The sequence below is a fragment of the Callorhinchus milii genome, unplaced genomic scaffold, assembly GCF_018977255.1.
Source record: "Callorhinchus milii isolate IMCB2004 unplaced genomic scaffold, IMCB_Cmil_1.0 Scaffold2, whole genome shotgun sequence".
NCBI lineage: Eukaryota > Metazoa > Chordata > Chondrichthyes > Chimaeriformes > Callorhinchidae > Callorhinchus > Callorhinchus milii.
Genome location: NW_024704743.1, coordinates 101,140,889 through 101,166,433, shown reverse-complemented (window position 1 = coordinate 101,166,433; position 25,545 = coordinate 101,140,889). Strand labels below are relative to the sequence as shown.

At 38.7% G+C, this 25,545-nt stretch overlaps 1 protein-coding gene across 5 annotated transcripts in view; it reads left to right on the top strand.

Moving 5' to 3' along the window:
* Window positions 1-8,587: 8,587 nt before the first annotated feature.
* LOC103183895 (lethal(3)malignant brain tumor-like protein 1) overlaps window positions 8,588-25,545 on the top strand; it is a 135,341-nt gene continuing 118,383 nt past the window's right edge. For 4 of the 5 annotated variants that reach the window (XM_042331881.1, XM_042331882.1, XM_042331883.1 and 1 more), the window contains exons 1-4: window positions 8,588-8,654; window positions 10,520-10,670; window positions 13,128-13,278; window positions 19,305-19,486. In XM_042331881.1, coding sequence (XP_042187815.1) covers window positions 13,152-13,278; window positions 19,305-19,486 — 309 coding nt within the window. In that variant the 5' untranslated portion in view covers window positions 8,588-8,654; window positions 10,520-10,670; window positions 13,128-13,151. Of the gene's footprint in view, window positions 8,655-10,519; window positions 10,671-11,628; window positions 11,894-13,127; window positions 13,279-19,304; window positions 19,487-25,545 lie in introns of those variants that run through there. The other variant, XM_042331880.1, reaches the window with a different exon arrangement.

Here is a 25,545-nt window from a genome sequence, read left to right as displayed (position 1 = left end):
GCCATTTAAAACCATAAACAATTAAGACTGAAATAAGTTGACTTTGCTTATGGGTGCCTTGCCAGCACCTTGGGACTTCCTAGTGATGGGGAAAGCACTACATAAATGTGAATTTGTTGTTGTTGTTCTCCTTTTTCCCCAACTTTCCTTCATGTCAGGTAGGTTTAACATTTTCTGTATCCATATACAGTATCTCTCAATAAAGTTGTGTGGGAACACTGCATTGTTTGAGGTGCCATTCTTCCGAATGAGGTGTTAAACTGTCCGCCTATTCAGATGGATGAAAGATCCCATGGCACTATTCAAAGAACAACAACAACAAAATTACATTTTTAGAGTGCCTTTCACATCGGAAGGATGTCCCAAAGCGCTGGAAATAAGGGGTTCCTCCAGGTGCCCTGGTGAACAATCCCCCAGATAAAATCGATCATTCACTTTGTGGCTGTTTGTGAACATCCCTCTTGTTTCATGTTGATAGACAAGTACAGTATATCACAACAGATAATAGCTACAATATTTGACCCTTAGTACTGTTTAACTTTTTTTAACCAAATTTTGTTTCAAAACTAAGGAGAAACTTAGGTCACAAGAAGTGGAAAAGATCCTTCCGTAATACCCACCCTACCATCATCTCCCCATTATGACATGAAGACATTTCTTAAATTAATCCAATATTGGTCCTCTACCACACTTTAACATAACCCGTTCCAGACGTTAATCAGCTTCTGTGACCAACTCCTCCATATGTGCAGTGGATAAATTCTTTTTAGGGTGAGGTATTCAGTCATTTAATGTAAACTTTTAGTCTGTTTGGTTAGAAAAGGGATGGAAGGATTCTGAAATTGGCCTTTCTTTCCATTGTCTAGGGAGTGGAAAAGTCAGCCAAGACCCTAATCTTCATTGCCATCCGACGAATCCTTTACCTGAAGCAAGTGTTGGGTAAAGACATAATCGAACTGGATTCACCACAGTCAAGTAGATGACTGACACACATTACCTTGACTTACACATGAAGAACTTTGATGAGGTACCACGTAGCTGCTTATGTTTGCATCTAGCAAATGTGCAGTCATATCATTCATGAAGTTGTTGCTTTCAGAAGAGGGGTAAGGTAAGCAGCTTTAAAAAATCAACAGCTTTTCAAATGTGATGATGATGCACTACATATCTCATCTTAATATTGTAATACATCTGCAATCATCTTGTAATCGTAATTATTTATCATGTCTTCCACAGCAATCACTAGCGTTAACGTGAATAGCATTTTAAAGTGTTTTGGGGGACCGAATGAAGCAATTTGCCTCTGTGCAAAGTGGAGTGAACATTAAAATTAAAACCATAGAATATAAAAAGCTTTCAGCATTCCAAGATGCTACTCTCTATGAAGGGTGCTATATAAACACAAGTTCTTGTTTTTATTGTTTATGTTGCTAGGTTTATCGAAAATATTAGTGTTGTTTTATTGATATAAAAACAACTATACCAAATAAAAAGTAAATAGGTATTTTGTGCTTATCTGGCACCCAGCAGATTTTATTTTAAATCAACAATGAAGTAAAACATTGTGAGAAGCAATAACCATCGACAAATTTTTATTTAGACCAAGCCAAAACATTTGCTGGACTTTTTGGGCTCAAAATCAAGATAAAAGTCAATGTAAATGCTGTAAGCTCAAGATAAAACAACAACAATTCCTAGTTTGTCTTGTTAGAAAAGAGGTGGGAGGGTGCTGAAAGTGGCCTTGCTATCACATGGGCTAGGGAGAGGAAACATCAACCAAGATCCTGTGACAATCTGCATTTATACAGTGCCTACAAGAGTGGGATAGATCTAGAAAGATGTAAAGTATGCAACTCAAGACAGCTTCATAAGCTGGAGGAACAGTTCAGGGAAAGACTATGGTGGAGAAAATATAGATAAAACACAGGTTGAAGTCGTCATCAACAATTTAAGATATAAAACTTGTTGGAAGCCAAGATAGCCATGGAGAGCAAACCTCAACACCTTGAACAGTTACGACACAACAAACAACAACAACTTGCATTTATATAGCACCCTTCATGCCAGACGGCATCTTGGAGTGCTTAAAACACTCTACAAATAATCCAATGCAATATACGTTGCCTTGAGTATCTTGTTAACAACACCAAGCACCAAAAGAAACAAAAGCCGAAAAGCATTAACTGAACGACAAATGATTTGAATGTACTGGAGATACACGAATCAGCACTATTTCTCAGGCACTGGAAAAGAGATTATTCACTACAATGGACTGGTTCTATCACAACAATGGTTCCAAAGAAAGGAGATACCACAAATATGAAAATTACTGGATAATCCACTTGATTAGCACACTATTAAATGTCCCATTTATTAAAATGTACTCACTAAAAAAGTATATTTTATCTTTGGTGCGATACAGTAGAACAATCATTGATTTATCTATAATAAACTATTTGTGTCTGAAAATACTAGAAGATAACAACAGAATTATCAAATCATTAATGTTTTAAAGACAACATAAAAAGTACAAATATTAGTGACATCCCTGTTAAGTGCCCCATGTTGAATATGTAAATCTAATTCAAATAATTCAACAACAACAAGAACAACAACTTGCATTTATATAGCGCTCTTCACCTGGGGTAGTGTCCTGGAGTGCTTAAAAATAGTATTATAATTCTCATTAAACACATGTAGAGTACAGTATAAATAGGCTCATCTTACATTTAATATTATGATACTTTAATTTGGCGATCTCAGCATTAAAGATAACACAGCATTTCTCCTCTACTGTCCAATTCCTTCACTATCAGTCTGTAGTAAATCTTTGTAGCATGTCATCCAGATATATAGTTAGCCATTCAGCAAACAGACCATCACTTTTGATAAGACCCATCAGTTTTTTTTGTTTATTAAGATGAAGCAAACCTTCTCATGTCAGTGTTCTCAAAATGATAAATGGCTGTTTATCAAGATCCGGAAGTTTTAAATCATGTGAAGAGAGCACATATTCAATTCCACAGTTCAACAAATGTATCAAAAAAAAGGCTATTTTTGCTTTGAACGTCAGATGGTCTGTGCTTCGAAATAACGTGTGAAACGCAGTGATTTCAAGCAGGATTCCTTATTTATTACCCTTTTGGAATGGCTGCATTTTAGACTGCACTGTCAGAAATTATTGCTGCATCTTTGTGCTGTGCATCCAGAGACATTCAGCATCTATTTAAACATTGGTTTTATAATCCTTGTGTTTTGATACAGCGCTTTTCACGTCTTCTAGACGTCTCAAAGCGCTTCATAGAATAGACTGTAAAATGAATTGACTGTATATTTGTGGACTAAACGTGGTAGCCAATTGTGTACAGCAGTGTCTCACAAACAGTCGTGGATTGAAGTGACCAATTTTATTATTGTTTTATTTCTTGAGGGATTATTATCAGATATGTGGAGTAAGAAAACTTGCCCAAGGTTTTGCCCTGCAGGGAATCGAACCCAGATCTCTTGCTTGCAAGGTGAGTGCTCTACCACTGAGCTACAGGACTCCTGCAGGTTTACAGGTAAATGGATTTGTATGAAGCAGGGAATTGCTCTTGAGTTATTGTAATTCATCTTCTCCTGCTTGCACATAACATTTAGAGGAATGCCAACCTGCATAACTGAGTTAGGATATAAACCTCAGTTACACATACAGTATTATGATTTCTATAGAAACTTACCATAATGAAACCACTTCAGTCATCAGCAAATTGAAAACTAAAGCGCACAAATTTTAGATAAGATCACAAAATTACAAACAATTAAGGGAAGGTTAGCAAAGGTCTAATATAGAGACTGGTGGAAATGTAGAATATAAATCTTGTTTTATTCACCAGCTTTATTGTTTAGTTTTGCTTGTTGGATTGGTGTTGTTCCATTGCTGCTCTATATTTGATGTAGTCTAAACTCTGCAACAACAACTTGCATTTATATAGTGTCCCTCATGCAGGGTAGGGTCCCAGAACACTTAACATTGGGGGAGTACTCCATATTGGCAATCTAGCACTTAGCAGACTGACTGGCAACTTAAGCAGACTGACTGGTTTGGCTTTTTATTTTGCTATAGCTTTTGGTTTCACGCTGAGCAATAATGAAATTAATTTAGAATTTATTCTCCACACGTTGAACATGTTTTTAATATTTGCAATTATTCTTAAATTCCAGGTCATAATTATGCACTGCATTATTGGGATAGGGCTGAAGATGGCAATACATTACAAGATGAACACCTCAAAGATTTTTTTCTTGACATAATAAATGTTGATTTAGAATTAACACAACAGCCATCTCAGTTATATCTCACCTTGCCAAGTGTCAACCAGATCCTTTGGACATTCACTGCCTGGCGGTGGAACATTGGGGAACATTATGTTTCCCCACAAATACACCGCACTTCACAAAAAAATCCATTTGAAATGCTTTAAGACTTCAATATTTGAGGCATAATGTAAAATTTCAACATTATAGTTCATATCAAATGCATCAATTATTATTAATATTATTGTAAACCTTGGTCAAGGAAATAAAGCATTTATATAACATAGACAGATGTATTTACTCTTAAAAATATGCAATCGAACTAAGAATGATAATTTTGTACATTTAAAAGAAACCACTAAAGCAAAATTAAGAAAATAAAGAGGAAACAAATAAGAATGCGAACAACAGGGAACTATATTTTGCTGAAGGTACAAAGAGAACAGTCGACTCACATGCAAAATCTAATGGATAATCATTATTTTAGCAGAAAGGCCAAAACAGTGCCATAAAGAAAGAACCTGCATTTCTACAGAAACTTACCATAATGAAGTAGCTCATATCACTTCAGAAGTAAATAGTCTTCAACAAATTGAGAACTAAAGGACACAAATTTCAGATAAGATCACAAAATCACAAAAAAAAACAATGGGGAGATTTAGTTAGCAAAGGTTTAATGTAGAGACTGTTGGGAATGTGGAATTCTCTGTCACAAATTTGAGTTGAGACAGAGCTTTATATTCTTTTGATAGGGAATTATAAAGATTCTTGAAGACAACACGTGATAACGGGAATGGGGAGTGAAAAGAATAGAAGGAAACACCATTGTAGACTTGGTGACTGAATTGCCGATTTCTGTGCAGCAATATTGTATGTTTTTACAATTTTGATGGAGCTCCAACTATTTCCAGTATTTGTAATTTGTGGAGTCCTGTAGCTCAGAGGTTAGAGCACTCTCCTTGCAAGTGAGAGGACCTGGGTTCAATTCCTGGGCTGGGCGAAACATTGGGCAAGTTTCCTTACTCCACGTGCCTTTGTTTACCTAGTAGTAAGTAGGAACCCGGTTGTTAGTCGATTAACAGATGGCTTTTTCAGGGATAAAAATCCCTTAAAGCATTTTTTAAAAAAATAATTTGGTCCAAAATTAAAATTTATATGTGACACAGATAAGGCCAATTATATGCCCCATTTCAAGATTGTGAGTCCTGTAATACAAAAGAGCCAGTTTAATACCAATGCCAGCATTCTTTTAACAATTCACCCCTATACAACTAGATCCTGGTATGTATATATGTGGTAAACTAACGACTCCTTTGCAAATTCTCCAGCACAGTGAATGTGGTTGTTCCATTGTGCAGTACACACTATAAAAAACTTGACATTGACCAATGAATAACTTGACACTGACAAACCTACATTGCATTGTGGAAGAGGATTCCTTCCAATTCTTTTGAAAAGACAAAATTTCAGCACTGAATTGTTTCCACCATTTTCCTACATTGGAGCATAATTCAACAACAATAACAAATTGTAATTATATAGCACCTTTCATGTCAGGGGGATGTCGCAAAGCATCCCCAATTCACATATGACACAAAAAAGAAAAGTATGAAAGACATGAAACAATTTGCCCTCAAAAAGAATACTTGAATAATGTTCCAATTTTATCAGTAATTGAGAATTGAGTTCACTTGGAGGAAGCTATCCTCAAGGTTAAATTCTCCTGTGAAGACCTTTTTAGATTCCAGTAGCAACAATCAGATGCTTTGGCAATAGCCTTGATAAGGTTGCCCTGACTGTGAAAAAATGTATATCAGTTTTGGAAAAAAGACAGTCATTGTAATAACACATCAGATGGTAGCCTGGCTCAGTTGGTAGCACTCTTGCCTCTAAGTCAGAAGGTGTCCAGGTTTACAGACTACATCAGGATTTTGGGCTCACAGTCTAGGCTGAAACCAGTGCTGAGCTTTGTCAGAATGAGATGTTAAAACAAGGTCTCATTTGTATCTTCTGGTGAATGTTAAAGATCTCATGACACGCTTTGAAAAGAGAACAGTGTTTGTCTTGGAGTTCTGGCAACCAAATTGTCAAATAAAAGTGGTCATTCACATCATGGTTGATTGTGGGATGTGGCTTTGGTGCAATTTGTCTTCTGTATTTGCCTATAAAATACAGTCACTGTACTTCACAGTAAAAATCCTCTGAAGCCCCTTGAGATGTATTGATGAGATGATAAGATGCTATTTCAAATGCAATGATTATTATTCAGTTCAAATACTACAAATTGAAAATTGTTCATATCATTGATCCATCCTTTGGTAAAGAAAACAAACAGATCAAAATTATATTAGGAGGGTGGCAAACATCCACCAACATATCTGAAGATTTGAAGCTATATTAGATTTGTTTCCTATTTCACAGAAAACAGATCCTTCACCAGTCTAAATCCCTCATGTATATGAAAAGGGGTCAGTTGAGAAAGGAATGGTAGAGTGAAAAGAATACTATATTTCATAAAAACAGCTTTGCCCAGCTATAACAGAGGCAATGCAACCCACAGACTAAAATCCTCTGATCTGTGGGATATTTCCTCCACTACACTTGACTGTGATTACATGTGAAGCACTTCAATATTTTTACAATGATAAAACATCCAAAAAACAAGTTCTTTTATTCAATCTAATGCTTACATGATCACTTGTAATCATGTTCCTTGGTCAACTATACATTACAATACTCCCTTCTCTTTCGAATAGTTTTATTGGATCTTCAGCATCCGTCTGATCAGACACACAGGACCTCAATGTAACGTGTCCTCCGAAGTACAGAGCTTCAGCACTCCCCCAACATTGCTTTGTAGAACGTGTGAGCTCAAAAATCCAGATGTGGGGCTTGAACCTCTCTCTTTATTCTCTCTCTCTCTTTGCTCAGTACAGGTGGACTCTCTCTTTATTCTCTCACTCTCTCTCCTTGCTCAGTGCAGGTGGACTCTCTTTATTCTCTCACTCTCTCTCTCTCTTTGCTCAATACAGATGGACTCTCTCTCTTTATTCTCTCTCTCTTTGCTCAGTACAGGTGGACTCTCTCTCTTTATTCTCTCACTCTCTCTCTCTTTGCTCAATACAGATGGACTCTCTCTCTTTATTCTCTCTCTCTTTGCTCAGTACAGGTGGACTCTCTCTTTATTCTCTCACTCTCTCTCTTTATTCTCTCACTCTCTCTCTCTCTCTTTGCTCAGTACAGGTGGACTCTCTCTTTATTCTCTCTCTCTCTTTGCTCAGTACAGGTGGACTCTCTCTTTATTCTCTCTCTCTCTCTTTGCTCAGTACAGGTGGACTCTCTCTCTTTATTCTCTCACTCTCTCTCCCTCTGTCTTTGCTCAGTGCAGGTGGACTCTCTCTTTATTCTCTCACTCTCTCTCTCTCTTTGCTCAGTACAGGTGGACTCTCTCTCTTTATTCTCTCACTCTCTCTCCCTCTCTCTTTGCTCAGTGCAGGTGGACTCTCTCTTTATTCTCTCACTCTCTCTCTCTCTTTGCTCAGTACAGGTGGACTCTCTCTCTTTATTCTCTCCCTCTCTCTTTGCTCAGTACAGGTGGACTCTCTCTCTTTATTCTCTCACTCTCTCTCCCTCTCTCTTTGCTCAGTGCAGGTGGACTCTCTCTTTATTCTCTCACTCTCTCTCTCTTTGCTCAGTACAGGTGGACTCTCTCTCTTTATTCTCTCACTCTCTCCCTCTCTCTTTGCTCAGTACAGGTGGACTTTCTCTTTATTCTCTCACTCTCTCTCTCTTTGCTCAGTACAGGTGGACTCTCTCTCTTTACTCTCTCCCTCTCTCTTTGCTCAGTACAGGTGGACTCTCTCTCTTTATTCTCTCCCTCTCTCTCCCTCTTCTCTTTGCTCAGTACAGGTGGACTCTCTCTCTTTACTCTCTCCCTCTCTCTTTGCTCAGTGCAGGTGGACTCTCTCTCTTTATTCTCTCCCTCTCTCTCCCTCTTCTCTTTGCTCAGTACAGGTGGACTCTCTCTCTTTATTCTCTCACTCTCTCTCCCTCTCTCTTTGCTCAGTACAGGTGGACTCTCTTTATTCTCTCCCTCTCTCTCCCTCTTCTCTTTGCTCAGTACAGGTGGACTCTCTCTCTTTATTCTCTCCCTCTCTCTCCCTCTTCTCTTTGCTCAGTGCAGGTGGAGTTTGATGCTTCGCTGCCTCCAGCAGTGGGTGCTCTCCGCGCCTGCGCTTTGCCCCTCTCTCTCTCTCTCTGTCTCTCTATCTCTCCCTCACTCTCTCTCACACACTCACTCTCTCTCCCAGCTGTACATATATATATATATAAAGGGCCCAGTGTCAGAGCTCTCGCTGGTAAGGAAATTCAATGATTTTTTTTTACAATAGCAAAGGGGGGAGGGAGGGAGGGGGTAAAAGGAGCAATAGCGAGTGTGGGGGGGGATTGGCACAGAGTTTGTTGGTCACTTTGCAGACAGTTTTCTGCTGTCAGCGATGCACTGACTTCTCGTCTCTCTCTGTCTCTGTCTCTCTGTCTCCGGAGTTTAAATGACGCTCTCAATGCGGAATCGCTGCCGCTCGAGAACCGCTCCTTTGCGATTGAAACTATTGCAACAATTTATCATTCGCCGTCTGTGTGTGTGGGGGGGGGGGGATGGGGGGGCAGCACAGAGAGGGGGGGGGGATGGGGGGGCAGCAGAGAGAGGGGGGGGGCAGCAGAGGGGGGCGGCAGAGGGGGGGGGGCAGCACAGAGAGGGGGGGGGATGGGGGGCAGCACAGAGAGGGGGGGGGATGGGGGGCAGCACAGAGAGGGGGGGGCAGCACAGAGAGGGGGGGGCAGCACAGAGAGGGGGGCAGCAGAGAGGGGGGGCAGCACAGAGAGGGGGGGCAGCAGAGAGAGGGGGGGGATGGGGGGGCAGCACAGAGAGGGGGGGCAGCACAGAGAGGGGGGGGCAGCAGAGAGAGGGGGGTGCAGTAGAGAGGGGGGGGGTGGGGATGCAGCAGAGAGAGAGAGGGGGCAGCAGAGAGAGGGGGTTGTGGGGGTGCAGTAGAGAGAGGGGGGGTGTGGGGGTGCAGCAGAGAGAGGGGGTTGTGGGGGTGCAGTAGAGAGAGGGGGGGTGTGGGGGTGCAGCAGAGAGGGGGGTGTGGGGGTGCAGCAGAGAGGGGGGGGGTGTGGGGGTGCAGCAGAGAGGGGGGGGTGTGGGGGTGCAGCAGAGAGGGGGGGTGTGGGGGTGCAGCAGAGAGAGGGGGTGTGGGGGTGCAGCAGAGAGAGGGGGGTGTGGGGGTGCAGCAGAGAGAGGGGGGTGTGGGGGTGCAGCAGAGAGGGGGTGTGGGGGTGGGAGAGAGAGGGGGGGTGTGGGGGTGCAGCAGAGAGGGGGGGTGTGGGGGTGGGAGAGAGAGGGGGGGTGTGGGGGTGGGAGAGAGAGGGGGGGTGTGGGGGTGGGAGAGAGAGGGGGGAACACCACATTTCTATTTCAGCAAATTTTTAAAAAAGTGTTTGATTTGTTTTTTCTAAAAAATAAATGTGGCCGCAGGTGAGAAAAGACGTCGAATTTCCACACACACACACACACACATATATATATATATATATCTTTTTCTCTCTCTATTCACGTCCAGTGTTCCTCTAAATAACACACTTGGCGTCTCCTGTGCATCGTATTTCATTGCAACTTTTTTTTTATTTGCTGCCAACACCCCCCACCCCCCCCCCCCCCAGAATGGGAGTGGAGAGAGAGAGAGAGAGAGAGAGAAAGTCACTGCTTTTTTTTAACCCCCAAAACAATTCCAGGTCCACCCCCCACCCCCCCCCCCACCCCCCCCCCCACACACACACACATACACATACACTGGTTACTTTATAGCCATTTCCCCCCAAAATTCAACTGGATAACATTTTCAGCAGCTCTGGGGGTTGCAGTTTCTCCTCCAGTGTTTTTTTTATATATATATGTGTGTGCAATATGCAATCAAAATAAATAAACAAACCTGACTATTATATGTATCTGTATCTATATACATATATAATACTGGACATTCCTTGTGCTTTGTAAATATTTCTTTTGCACCGCCATTTTGATTCATATCTCTGCAAATTTCTGTAAAATGTATTTTTCTATTTCCTCTCTTCCCCCCTCCTCCTCCTCCTCCATCCATCCATCCATCCCTCCATCCATCCTCTCCCCCCTCCTCCATTCCCCCTCTTTACCATCCCTCTGCAGGTTGTTGGTGTCACAGCGATGGAGAGAAAAGTAAATTAAAGGCGAATGACACACACACAAAAAAAAGAAGAAGAAAGTGCTGACTGCAACCAGAGCCAAACCACACAACATCACCATTAAGTGTTTCTCTGCGCTGAGCAGTGAGCAGCAGGTGATCTGCTACAGTTCCTTGAGTTTTCATTGCATCGATGCATATATATATATATATACATATATATATTTATATTATTTATTTATGTTTTAAATGTTCTGTTGCATTGGTCCGAAGTGTCAATATCTCTCTCTCTCAGTAGCAGAAATTCACTTCTGTTTTTTTTTGGTTGTTGCTGTTTTTGTTTCCAAACAAAGCAAAAAAAAAAGAAAGTGCAAATGGCTTTTTGTTGTTGTCGCTGTTGTTTTGTTTTGTTGTGTTGGTTTCATGCAGTTTCTTTTTTTTTTCGAGCTGCCGGAGGGAGTCCAGCATCCGATCAGAGGTTTCAACTCTGTGAATGTGTGTGTGTGTGTTGATTTGGCGTGTGTGTGGCATGTTGTGTGGTATGTTGCATGTTGTGTGTGTGTTGTATGCTGTGTGGTATGTTGTATGGTATGTGTGTTGTATGCTGTGTGTGTATGTTGAATGGATGTGGTGTGTGTGTGTTGTATGTATGTTGTGTGGTGTGTGTGTATGTATTGTATGTTGTGTGTGTGTGTTCAATGTTGTGTGTTGTATGTATGTTGTGTATGTGTGTTGAATGTTGTGTGTGTGTTGTGTGGTGTATGTTGTGTGGTGTGTGTAGTGTGTGTATGTTGTGTGGTGTGTGTAGTGTGTGTATGTTGTGTGGTGTGTGTTGTGTGTGTATGTTGTGTGGTGTATGTTGTGTGGTGTGTGTGTATGTTGTGTGGTGTATGTTGTGTGTTATGTGTGTCTGTTGTGTGGTGTGTGTAGTGTGTGTATGTTGTGTGTGTATGTTGTGTGGTGTGTGTATGTTGTGTGTGTATGTTGTGTGTGTAGTGTGTGTATGTTGTGTGTGTATGTTGTGTGTGTATGTTGTGTGGTGTGTGTGTATGTTGTGTGTGTATGTTGTGTGGTGTGTGTGTATGTTGTATGTTGTGTGTGTATGTTGTGTGGTGTGTGTAGTGTGTGCATGTTGTATGTGTGTGTGTGTGTGAGAGGGTTTGGCATTACACCAGCTGGTGCAGTGTCTCTGCTCTGCTCTCTGTGGTGCTGGTGGTGTGTGTGGGGGAATCATTGAAACATTGTAATAATATGTTGCTGTTTTTTTTCGTTGCTTTTCCTGCAGTTTTGCTGAACACGGAAGTCACACATTTTAGAGAAACGGAAGCACTTTGTTTTTAATACCGATGAAAGTTGCATGTGTTTGGTTTCCCCTCAGTGTGAGCTTCATATAAAAACTGATTCATTCTCTCTCTCTCTCTCTCTCAAATGAATGAATTGAATGAATACCCTTTAGGATGAATAAGCCCATCAATTAGATGAAGGAGAGCATTGCTTGTGTTGTAATTTGGAGGTGGGGGTGGGATCTGAATAGCTATGGTCTCTGTGGTTTTATTGTTTAACAGGTTGTATTAGTAATTGTGTGTAATTATTGAGTAATGAGCTGACTGGAAAGAGCATTGCAACATGTAGTCTCACAATTTATTGCCTAGTACACCCGACTGGCTACTTGTTGTAGTTGCTGTCTGGAATAATTATTAAAGACATTTTGCAAGGATTTGTTTCACAAAAATGCACTGGATTATTGGAGATCTGACAGAGTTAATCTGTACTAAGTGAGCAGCCCATTGTTAAAACATATTACTGTCTCTTTGTTGGGAACAGTTAACTTGTTGCTGGCAAGAATTTGCAATGGGATGGTAGAGTAACTTGTTTAGGAGCAAAATTAATTCTGATTGTTGAAATGTAATCATATTTATGATATTCCAATTAGTTAATACTGTTACTGAACTAATATATTAATGTGTGATACCCACATTGTGAATGCAACTGTTAGCCCTTGGGCAATCTGACATGGAAACAACTTATTATTAGCTGTAGAAAATATGTAAGAATTACTCCCGTTAGTGATCCCTTTTGCAGTAGTATTCCTATTCTGTTAACGTTAGATAATCTCTTTGGTTTTGCTTGTCAGCAAATATTTCATTAAATGTCTTTACCACTAGCATGATACTTTTTTTTTAAACGTTAAAAGTTCTTAAATTTCCATTAAGGTTTTCTTACAAGAGCCCAGGAAAATGGATTCCGTATCTGTTAAGGCAATATTATTGATGCTTTAATCAGTTTTCTCAATGTCCTTGAGAAGAAATTGAATGTAAAGCTAATTTGCAAGTTATGCTAACTACGTGTAATGATATAAATGAAAAAATGAAAGGGTGTCCTGAATTATGTTGTTAGCAACCAATGTCAAGGATTTTAGAATTGCTTGGAATCTTATTCAAATACAAGAATTATTTGTCCTTTTCATTGATGGATTACATAATTGAAGCCACCTGTAATTCCCTCCTTATACTTGCATTATTACACGTGGGTTGCACAACCTGGGGTTTGTACTTTTCCAAGATATGTAATGAATAAATTGAAATACTTCAATCTGATTTTTATAATACGCAGTGATCCTCGAGAGGAGGGAGAAGGATGATTGCTCCTGATGAGCTGAAAGCCACTGCGGGCAATACAGCTGCTGAGAAGAGCCGGCGAATAGGATCTGATGCCATCACCGCAGAAACAATGAGTGACGTCAGTCAACCCCTCAATCTAACAGGTGGGAGTTCTTACAACTGTTGAGAGAAAATTGCATTAATTCTTTTGTTCTTACTGGTGTATGTCTTCATAATTGTTAATTTTATCTAAATGTCTTGTGGAACAGCAGAACTTTCTTTTTAGCTGGAAAAAAATTGCCAACTTGATGCTTTTTCTAGTATTGTATGAACGCACGCTCTCCTTAATGAGTTTGAGCAAAAATACCTTCAACACAACATTAGATGTTTGAGGTTTGGGTGCCTCTTACTTATGGGAAATGAATGTTAATTTACTTGCAACGCATCTTGAGTAGGAAAACAAAAATGATATTAAAATTATATTAAGCTACTTCAAGTGTGATAAAACAGGTAAGCTTGTGTGGAAAACCAATTGTCGCCTCAATAGCAATAAATTTAGGCTCAGAATGCAATAGTCTGAGCAAACGTTGCCTTGCATAAGTTGATTTTAACCAACACAGTATTCTTTATGTTCACTTACACAATGTTCAAAAATTCAAGAGTTAGTCATAAGTTGCCTTTATCCCATATTTTCATGTCACTTTAAATTGCTTGCATGTGGTTAATCTTAAATGATTTCTAGGAAATTGGCAACACTGACTTTATAGCATGGAAGCAGGCCATTCAGCCCATCTAGTCCTTGCCTGTGGTTGTACTTCACATAAACCTCCACCCCTCCTGAACTCCTCTCCTTGATTCCCTTCTCCCTAGTTATGTAGATTAATGGCTTGAAATTCTATGAAGTAATTACCATGCATTTTAGGTGCTTTCATACAATCATTGAGAGCTTGTACATGCAAACTTTTAAGTGATGCTTCAGAAAGAAGACAACAAGGAAGGACCACTGTGTGCATTTTGTAATTAAACAGTGCTATCTATAGTACTCAAGACTTCTGGTTTGAAGATGTAAAAAGATCTAAATATTTAAAATATTCAGCATGCAGCCAACTTTCAATGATATGAACTTTGCAAGTGTAGATGGAAACATTAAAGGGGATGTGTATTTTATTCATAGAATCATAGATATTTCAGTGCAAAGGGAGATCATTCAGCCATTGTGCTGCAATAATAGCTCCTCTATTCTAATCTTCTTTCCTCCGACCTTTTTGTATCTTTATTTTCCAAGATTATTATAATTTGTTTTTAAATGACGTGTATTTGACAGTACCCATTTGTGGCAACTAGTTGCTCTAATAACATTTTGTGCTTGGAAAAAAATGTTGACCTTGTCATTCATTCCAATAATGAATTTATGCTTCTGTTGCCATTTACTGCCTCAAAGCCCTTTATAATTGTTGATGTTTGATTTTGATCTCAACCTTTTCTGCTTTAGTGAATACAGATTCAGATTTTTAATCCTTCCATTGTAACTACACTGTCTGATTCATAGTTTCACCCTAGTGAATTTACGTTATACTTCTTGCCTTTCTACAGTAAGATACCCAAAGCTGCATACAATATTCCAGTTGCAGGTTGAACAACTGGATTATAACAACTGTTGTGGGCAGGTTTAGCACAGCCTCTTTATTTTTACATTAAATGCTCAATATATAACCCCAGGATTCCATTTGTCTTTGCTAAAGCTTTATCTTCACTCGCAATGCTACTTTTTAAGAATTGTGTATCTCTACCCCAAGATCCCACTATTCCTTCACACCTTAGAATACTAGATCATTCAGGTTAGGTCTTCATTAAAAGGTATTTTACCCAAAATGTATGATGACTTTCCGTTTTGCTGCAAGGAATAGCATTTCTTGACTCAGGAGTCATTAGGGTGTGGAATTTATGACCACAACTGAACACTGAAGCTGAATCAATAAAACTATTTAAAAGTGAAGTGGATAAGCATTTGAAGAATAGAAACAACAAATAAGGAAATAGGCTCATTGACTTCAATGGCAGCCGTGATTTCAGCCCAACCTCTGGAAGCTGATCAGGGTCCCTTGAGCCAACGCATTAAAGATCTATTCAAAAACAACACAGAGTTTCTCCCAGTATCCTGGCTAACGATTCCTCAGATAAATTGTTCATTGTTCATGCTGCTTGTGATAGATTGCTGTTTGCCAATTGCCTGCCACGTTTGCCAACAAATACACAATATTACACTTCACAGAAACTTTGTGAAAAGCTTTGAGATGTTCTTGACACTGTATCAAATGCAAGGATAATTATTATAATGCCCCCAGTGGAGCTATGAGATTGTCTAAAATGTGTACTGTTCCATTGTGTATTTAAATTGGCAGCAGTGATGTTAGTTATGAAGCAAAATGATAGCTCCAATGACAATCTCATTTGAAATATTGCAGGAAGTCATGGGATTCATCTGAATAGGCTCAGTTTAATGTCTCTTCTGAAGACTTGCAGCACACCCCAGGCATTGTACTGGAGTGTCATCCTAGATTGTGAAACTGTGTGTTGTCCACAGATGCCACTTTGTGCCCTTTTCCAAAGCTTACTACGAACATCTAATGATAGGAAAAAGGTACCCCAACAACCTATGTTGGCAATGCTTCAGCAGTCTGTATATGGAGATTATTTGGCAACTTAATGCTTTCATCCTAATTCTTTATTTACAGTTGTGCCAATTGAGTGATACAATTTATATAAAAATGAGTTATCTGAAATGAATGTAGAAAGTATTTGCTGCAAGTTGGTGAGAGCCAAGACTTGGTGTCCCAATCAAAGCCTTGGTAGGATTTAAGCTCAGATAAGAGTTTTTTTTTACCCTGTGGCAAATGGAAACTTGGAGCTGAGTCAACTTTCATTTTGCCTCTAGCTAGAAGTAGGGAATAATGATTTGGCCCAGATTTTCTTTGGCTCTGATTTGATGGGAAGCAGTTTACTCATCCATAATGCATTTACACCTGTGATGTATTTTTCTCCCACTTTATTTAATTTGAAACCCATTATAAAATAATTGGAATGATATTACACTGTTAGTGGTATTAGCTTTCCGAGTAATAGCTCCTAAAAATATGTTCAATATTAATCTGTCTTTCGAAAGTATTTGGTCCTGAATTGTATTGTCATTGTGAGGCAAAGCCAAATTACACTGCTATCTAATTTTAAAATGTGACATTTAAATTATGCAATGCATTCACCCCCCTCCCCATTCCCCATTAAAAAAACATTTTTGCGTGCATTTGTATTTTTGGATGATAAATGGAGCTCCCTCTGGCATCTGGGAATAGCATGCATGTGATGCTGCACTGTTAGTTTATTAAAATCTCAATCAAACTGTAGAGTATCAAAATGTAATTGAAGTCAGTTATTTCAGCACTGAGAAAGAAATGTTCCTTTAATCTTTCAGTGGTGTGCAAGGCCATTTTCAATCCAGTGTACAGACATTCCATCACACTTGTGTAAAAGGATTTGGGTAATCTGTTCAAACCAGGAAATTCACATAAATGACATCTGCAACTTTGCGCCCAGTTTTTGAAACAATTGCGTCCTTGATGCAAACACAACTAGAAAATAAAGTTGAGCCCCTTCAGCCATAAAATAGTTAAACTTGTGAACTTTGAACTTGGTTGTATCTGTTTCTCTTTTGAACCAAACAATGGCTGGGAACTTTTTTTTGATCCCCGTGATCTTTTGTATTAAAATTGGAACATTTCCTGTATGAAAGATTAAACCATGGAACTCTAATTAATATCCTACAAATACACAGTCACTATACTTTACATTGAATCCTGTGGAGTGTTTCGAGGCATTTTGAATGCTATATCAAAAGCAAGGATTCTTACTATTTATTGTTTGAGTTTGATCACAATATACATTTGGATTGCTCATCCATCTTTGCACAGTAGTTTTTGACAAAGAAAATAGGCATGTCACCAGTTTCCAGTTTGTCACAAATATAGTTACTCTGAAACACCACCCCTCGAGAGGAGTTCTATGTAAATTGATCTTGTTTGTTGTTGGTGTAGATATGAGTAAATGATTGGTGGGAGATTTACAAAATTAACCCAGTTTTGTGAACCTCCTAAATTGCACTGGTTTTGTTTGCTATCCAGTAGTGCAAGGAAAGTTGCAGAGCTTTACTTGCTGTCTCTCTTCTGCTCTTTCTGTTCCTCTTAGCCCCTGCCTCATCACCTTTCTCAATGAAACAACTAAGATCAGAACTTATTCAGGGAAGCACAGGGGAAGCATTGTCTTCTACCATTCTGGGAAAACCACAACAAAATATATGCAATTGGGTTGAAAACAGACTGAAAAGAGTTTGGTCTCATTGTTACCAGTTAGTGGAGAGAAATTCCACCAGGGCCAAAATTTACTCAATTTAGGTAGTATTTAGGAGCATGCAGAATTTCGCAATTTGTTAAATACAGCTTGAATTTTGAAGATGATCTTCTGCAAACTCTTTTCCAGATATCCAGAAAACTAACTTCAAAATTAAGCCTGACTTTAACCACTTACCAAATTCTGAATGCTCTAAAATGCAGCGTAGAATAAATCTAGTCCCAGGTGAAATTTCTTTCCAAATTTGTTCTACAAGGAAATTCTTTACCTTGCACAAATCCACCGTGTCTGTTTTATTGAAATGTTGAAACGCGTTCTGAAAATAAAATTGCTAAAGGCACTGGGAAAAAAATACGCAGCTGCCATTTTATACAGAGACAATCACTTATTCTAAGAATTGATCCTATTTCTTTTAAAGGAGCTGGAGCAATTTAAACATATTCCCAACTGATTCCGTTTATTAAAATACCGTATTATAGTTGTGTGGAATACATAATAATAATGATGATTTTCATTGCAGTATATACACAGTAGTTTATTTTCAACACATTACTTTGTTGCAGGTCTGTTAACTGTTACATAACCAAGTCAGTTCTTAACCCCCTAATTATGTTATGAAATAATACAATCTTGAGCATGTCAATGCTTAGCAACTGTTCTATTGTTATCTTCTGACTCACAGTGTGATGTTCCCCGTACATGTGTAAATGGGGAAGAAGAGGGGCTGTAGAAAATGTTTCCAATTTTGTGAATGAGGAACAGTGTCTGTAGAAGGGTTTTCCAATTTTATGTCATAAAATTGGACCATTAAGTGGAAGATCAAATCAACATATGGGGATTTTTAGAATTGGAATTTTCTACACTTTTTTTTAAAAAAGGCTGATGATGTTTAGAATTTGGTGAAAATTTGCCGACAAAATAACCAGTCGCTATACATTTTGCAGTAAGTCCACTGAGGTGCTTTGATACATCCTCCTGACTTCAAGGTTGCTATAGACTGATGGGTTTGGTTAGTGTTTTAGATTGTGAACTGTACCATACCTTTTAATGACCAGCAATATTCCTTTCTGATTTTTTTTGTGTGTATTGGATTTTGTACTGCAGTATGTAATTGTGGATATGGCAAGCGTTCTCAATACATAAGAAAAATGTACAGTATGACTTGTGGTGACCTAATTCATCCTTTAATCTCAATTTATGTAATCAGATTATTTGCAGAAAATTAGTCATTCTTTCTGTGGTTGTTCGTGAGATATTGCTGTGCGCAGGTTGGCTGACATGTTTACTACACTTTACAGTGAATTCTGTGAAGTCCTTGAAGATATCCTTCTGATATAAAAAACACTATATCAAATGCAACGATTCTTATTATTCATTATTAACACACAATTAATTAATCTAGAGATTGTAGCTCATAGCAACTCCAGTGTTTACTGTAATATACTTATCTTCAATGATGATAGTTTTTGTTTATCATGTTATCAACCCATTTATTTAAAATATAATGGTAAATTAAAATTTTACAGCATGAAATAAAATTTTTTTTACATGTGGGAGAAAGGAATAGAAGACTAAGGGAGAGGGGTTTAGGAAGAATAGAGGCTCATGTGGAGTATAAACATACTCACAAACTGAGCCACAAACTGGTTGGGCTGAATGATTCATTTACAGGTTGCAAAGTATAAGTATTTCTATGTGTTTTTTGTTTTATGAAGCTGACTGATTTTTTTTTGTGTGTGTAAGTGAGTAATTTGTAATGATTTTTTTCTGTGTTCCTTCACAATCCCAGTGAGCAATTCAGATGGAGGAAAGATGTCTGAAGAAAAGGAGTGGCAGACGACACCAATCAAAATTGAAAGAATCGATGAAGAACCCGAGACGAGCAACACAACAGATGGAAAGGACTTTGATATATATGATGCCATGGAATGGAACAATGGAGTGGGCACCTTACCTGGCAGTGAACTAAAGGTATGTATTAATACCTTTTTAATATCTAAAGTTTCAATTTTTTTTATGTTTCTGTTCTGCACCGTAAATACTGCTAGAGTAGTGAATTTTCCCTATCCCCATAAAAGATAATTTCAGATATTTAACAACACATTACATTTGTACAGCGCCTTTCACGTCAGGAGGACGTCCCAAGGCGCTGGATAGTCAGAGATCCACACCTGAGCTGGTGGTTGGGATCAGGAGGGGTGGAGGGTGGAGAGGGTAGATGTAAGAGGGTGACCGCAGCCATGGTCGAAGAGGAGGGTCTTGAGTCTTGAAAGAGTTAAGGGAGCGGGAGAGGCAGAGGGACTGTGGGATGGAGTTCCAGAGAGTGGGGGCAGAGAAGCTGAATGGTGGGGAGGGCAAGGCGGGGGACGTGAAGCAGCCATAACTAAAATAAATCCATTCAGCTAAATACTTCAATATGGTATATGCACAGATGCGAGTTACCTTTCAAAAGCACCCAACATATTTTAAAATATGTGCTGTAATAAGTAAAGAAAGGCTCTTGTACACATTTTCATTAAACTGAGTAAATGTAAGTCACTGTTCATTGGCTCCTTGTAACTACTGCACAATTCTTACGTCTCCAAGATTAATTGCAGTGAGGGCTCAATGCTGTTGTGTCTCTGACTTTAAAATTTATAGCTACATAATCTCACCTTTAAGGAGTAATTTAATAAAAGCTTATTAACTTGCAGCAGTAAATTCAGTTGTCGTCCAGTTTACGTTTGCAGGAATAGTAAAGTGTTGAACCAGGAAATGACTGTATATTAATGGTAGGCCACAGACAGAGCTTTACAACAATAACAAATTGCACTTATATAGCACCTGTCATGTCAGGATGACTTCTAAAGTTGACAGTTGAGGGTTTGCACCTGATCTACAGGTTGGCATTGGGAAGGGTTGGGGGCCAAGGGGGGTAGGGGTTGGATGGGGGAAGATGACTGAAGAAGTGGTCAAAGAGGAGGTTTGAAACGGACATTGAAGGAGGCAAGGTGAAGGGACTCCAGGCGAGAGTTCCAGAGAGTGGAGACGGATATGCTGAAAGCCCAACTGTGCATGGTGGGGTGGGCACAGCAGGGGATGTGAACTAGATCAGGGCCTACGAAGCAGAAGGAGCGAGCCTGCCCAACAGGTTGGTAGGGCTTAAGGTCGGATGTAACCTGTGCCTTTGTGGACACTCTGGGTGAATCTCTTCCTGTCAATTCATTTACTGAACTTGGTGAGCTTGTATTATTCTACACTCTGATTAATTATCAAACACGATGCTGTGCACTGATGATAGGAGATTAGCCCCTACAATGTGTAATGTAATTGGAGAATAACCGCCACATTCACAATCTATACACTTCATAGTGAGCAGCCCAAACAGGATTTGGTTATTAGTTTTGCTGGTTTAGAATAGAAACTTCATTGCTAGATGTTAGAGTTGGTTGCAAAGCAAGAGATTCAACAAGAACTTGCATATATAATGGTACACTTTATGCAGGATAGTGTCCTTAAGTGCTGATTTCACATCAAGCTGGCTGACAGAATTGCTTGATCCAATCCCACCCCCGATGTTTTTTGCCGAGAGGGAAATATGAGAGTCAAACTGACTTCTTAGTACCTACTGGAGAAAGAATCACAGAATCAGAGTTGTCTTAACTTCAAACCGAAAACGGTGAGGGAATTAATCCATTCAAGATATACTGTATGGGAGTTAGGAATTTAACTAAGCTTTATTGCAGCATAATGTGCTTGTTGCAGAAATATAATTTAATTTTCAACAACATTTTAAAAATGCAATGCTCAAATATCAGTTAAAGTGCTTTGAAGCACAGGGTGCTTTATAACTGCACCATGTGTGCTGGTTCGGGAACAGGAATATTGTATTCGGGCCATCGAACCTGCTCTTGTATTTTTAATCCCGTTTCCCCACTCCTCCACATCCTACCCACATATATTTAAATGTCTTTACATAGGTAATGCTACTGTAAATGTTTGTGAAAGTAAATGGTAGATATTTTCTTTTTCAATTCGTTAAGTACCAATATTTTCACAAAAGATTTTTTTCAGTGAAGTAACAAGCATAAATTTTATGTGGTAACTTTACCAGTAACAAAACAATGCATCAAATCTGAAAGTGCTTGCTTAAACTAGACCTTTAATATAAGGAGGCAGCAAGGAGAGAAATGATTCTCCTACTGGTAGATTTGCTGACCCTGGCAGATAATAAGCATATATTATTATCTGGCTGTCAGTAAATATACTGACCCAAGAATGCACATATTATGGGATAAAGTGGATCATTAAAACTTGCGCAGAGGCACTCACAGAGCTGAATTTGTTTTCATTGAAAGAAAAACAGATTGACAGGAGATATGTCCTGCAAATCCACACGTTCAATTTTGGATGCCAAATATGAGGTGTAAATAGCTCAAGTTTGAGCATAAAGAAGGGCCGCTTGGCAGTCAGCAGCTCTGTCAGGTAGCTCTTTCTTTAAAGACAAAAAGAAGCACATGAAACAAAGTAAATAAATCACTGCCTTTTACCCTAACGTAGGAGAAAAATGGACAAAAATTGACAGAGCAAAATAAACAAATGAACTTGCAATTTTATAGTGCCTTATTTTGATATGTGTCATATAATTACTGTCAGGCATTGTAACTGTTTGTAGATAAATGTCACAGCCATTTATGCCTGCAAGGTCCTACCCCGGATTTCGGAGAGAATGGGCTAGATGCTTAATTTACATTTTTTTTAAAAAAAGCTTTTCTAGCAGCTGGAAATCCAATATTCTGTGGCAATCAAAATGAGAAAAGATGCCAAATTGACTACGAGAAGCCCAAGGGACAATTAATTTTCCCAAAGTCAGGGTTTGTTCAGTCTCAGATCTGTCAAGTTTAAAATAATGTTTTTAGCTTCAATTTCTGTACTGTTCCTTAATTATCACTGGCAATAGTAAGGAATGGAATACATTTAGGAATAGCACAACTTTGACCCTCTCCCTTCCCACTGTTAATATTCATTATTAAAAATTGTGCTTTAATGTTGTGCAATATACGCTTTGTGTGATGTTCATAATTCATCGCTTCAGATTAATCCCACCTCAACAACTACTAATGATTGAACCAAAACCATTAGCAATAGAGTGTGGTATGCATATTTAGGCCAAATTTCACTATACTTGACAGTCATTTTTTGAGACATTTTGAAAAAAGACACTATAAAAATACAAGTTCCTTTGTTTCTTTTGCTCTGTAAGTTTGCGGTCATCGCTCTGTCTCTCTTCTCTGTTAGGGCACAAGGGTGTGTTTTCTTCACCTTTTTTCAGATTTCCCTCTTTCTGTCTTTAAATAAAGAGTTACCTGACACAGCTGCTTACTGTTCCCCTTCTGTTGAAGCACATGCTTTTCTGGACAAGACTCAAATTTGGGTTAATTCTGTAATTGCCGAATTGGTGTATTTTTTTNAAAAATGTGGTTTTAGAATAGAATGGAAATTTCACACACTCACTGAAATGTGAGTGGTTGTGAAAATCCACTTAACATGGGCTGTGGTAAGGAGAAAATGAATACCAAAATAGTGGTTAACCTAAATTCAGTATTCACCCTAATCAAAAGATATTGCTTCCAACAAGAACCCACACCAAAGAAAAACAAACTGCTTGATGGGGAGTTGGCTTCAGACTCAATCATTATGTTCGTGCTGGGGTGAAGGTGGAGTGGGGAGAGAGGATCACATCATCTTTCACCATCATCTGGACTTATTGACCCTATTTATCATCAGTCAATATTAACACATCACAAATCGCATTTTCACCCCGAAATGTTATTTGGACAGGTACTGAACATCACTTAATAGGCTGGAAAGGTCTGCAAATATTAGAATAATTGCAATTGTTATAGCTCTTTACCCTGTTGGCAACTTCCCAAAGTGCTTCAGATGATTTACTGTGAAGTGTATTTGAATGAAACAGTCATTTTGCATAGAGCATTGACCCACAAGTAGCCATGAAGCGATGATTACTTTCATTTAGCGATTGTCGCCCAGGACACCAGAAGAACCTATATTTTCTTTTCAAATTGTGCCATGAGATGTTTAATATCCATTCACCTGAACGGGCAGAACCTCAGTTAAATATCTTGCGGTATATCTAGTAGATTAAAGGCTATGATAGAAACTCAAGATCTAAGGATTTTTCATTTAAAAAGCAGTTTGATGATGTGATGCGTGAGTATTCTGAGATCAGAAGGGCCAAAGAGCCTTCTTCATTCAAACCAATATTGTGATCTTGTACGATGTTGCAACAAGAGCTCCCCAGGTATGCATTATGCTTTATGTGGTAATTTTCAATTGCTTTTCTTAATAAGTGCCATAACATTCAAGAATTTCTGTTTGCACTGCTGATGTTAGAGCAATTGGTTAAAGGTGAATCTGTGCAGCTGTTATTGGTTATTACTTTTATTAGTGTATTACTCTATTTTGAAATATTGTCTGTCTTTTAAATAGCCCGTTTATGCTTTCATTATATTTGATTGGTTGAAAACCTGGCTTGAGGGATGGAACACATCTGCAAGACCACAATACATTCTTAAAGATGAAGCTTAGGATGGTAATAAAAAAAAAGTAGGCATTAGAAATTGATCCATGTGTAACATCATTGTGTTGTAAATGTTTATAGGTTTCAATATTTAATGGAAAGAGCTGAGATAATGGTTACTGAATGTGAAGCATGTTTTCTGGGATTTAGTTAAGATGGATAATATGGAGTCCCATAACTTAGAGCTTAGAGCACTCGACTCGCAAGCGAGAGTACCTGGGTTTGATTCCCAGCAGGGCGAAATGTTGGGCAAGTTTCTTCACTCCACACACCTGTGTTTACCTACCAGTACATAGGAACCCGGTTGTAGGTCAATTGGGGGATCGCTTTTCCGAGGGTAATAATCCCTTTGTTATAATAATAACTTGGTCACTGTTTATAACTGTTTATAGGACACTGCTGTGCGCAATTGACTGCCACGTTTCGCCCACAGAGTACCCAGTCAATTCACTTTATGTTCCGAATAGTTATAATGGAGCCATCCATGTTGTATTGAATTATGTCTATTGACAACGTCCTCTAACACATGTTCCATTTGTGGCTTCTGCTTCCATTTTGTACAGTATATATTTTTTGGATTGATAAAAACTAGCTTTTTCACTTCAAGCAAGGTACTACATGGGAATTAAATAAAGGGTGTGTTGCAATCTTTAAGTCCACTTGTCATATCTGAAAAGCTCGATGAAGATTAATGAACTGCGACATTTCTTATTTCCAGAAAGGATTTATTCTGATGTTGGCAGAAAGAGTTTCAGCATTCTGCAAGCATTTTGCCAGGCTTTTCAGATTGCTGATGTATGTTTAAATAATTAATCAAAGTTAATTCACTGCCCATGAATTGCACACATGTGTAGATTACTTCAGTCATCTTCAACCTGCTTGAAATCATTTATCCTTGTTATTTTACAAAATAATATTTGCCATAACTGAATATTTTTAAATTAAACTATCTTTAGAAAGGAAATTAAAAACTCATTCTATAGTAGTAGTAGTAGTAATAATAATAATAATCCTTGCATTTCATATAGTGACTTATCACGTCTCCAAGCGCTTCACAGAATATACTGTAAAGCAGATTTGACTGTATTTTGTGGGTGAAACGTGTCAGACCGACTTGTTTTAGGTAAATTCTCTTGGGGTGTTCTCTCTTCTATTTTGTAGACACATCAAGACTATTTGTAGGATACTGCCTTGTGCAAAATGCCACCATGTTTGCCCACAAAATACACCACACTTTTTTGGGATGCCATCTTGACATGAAAGGTGTTATACAAATGTAATTTTGATTTTGTTGTTTCTGGTATATCCTGTGAAGGACTTTGAAATGTCCTTCTGATAATGAAAGGTGCTATGCCAAAGGCAAGGATTTATTTTAAGTGATTCATTTTAAGCAACCAAATACTGCAGTATCTCTGCTTAGCATATGTGCTTCTAGATCCAGTGCATCACA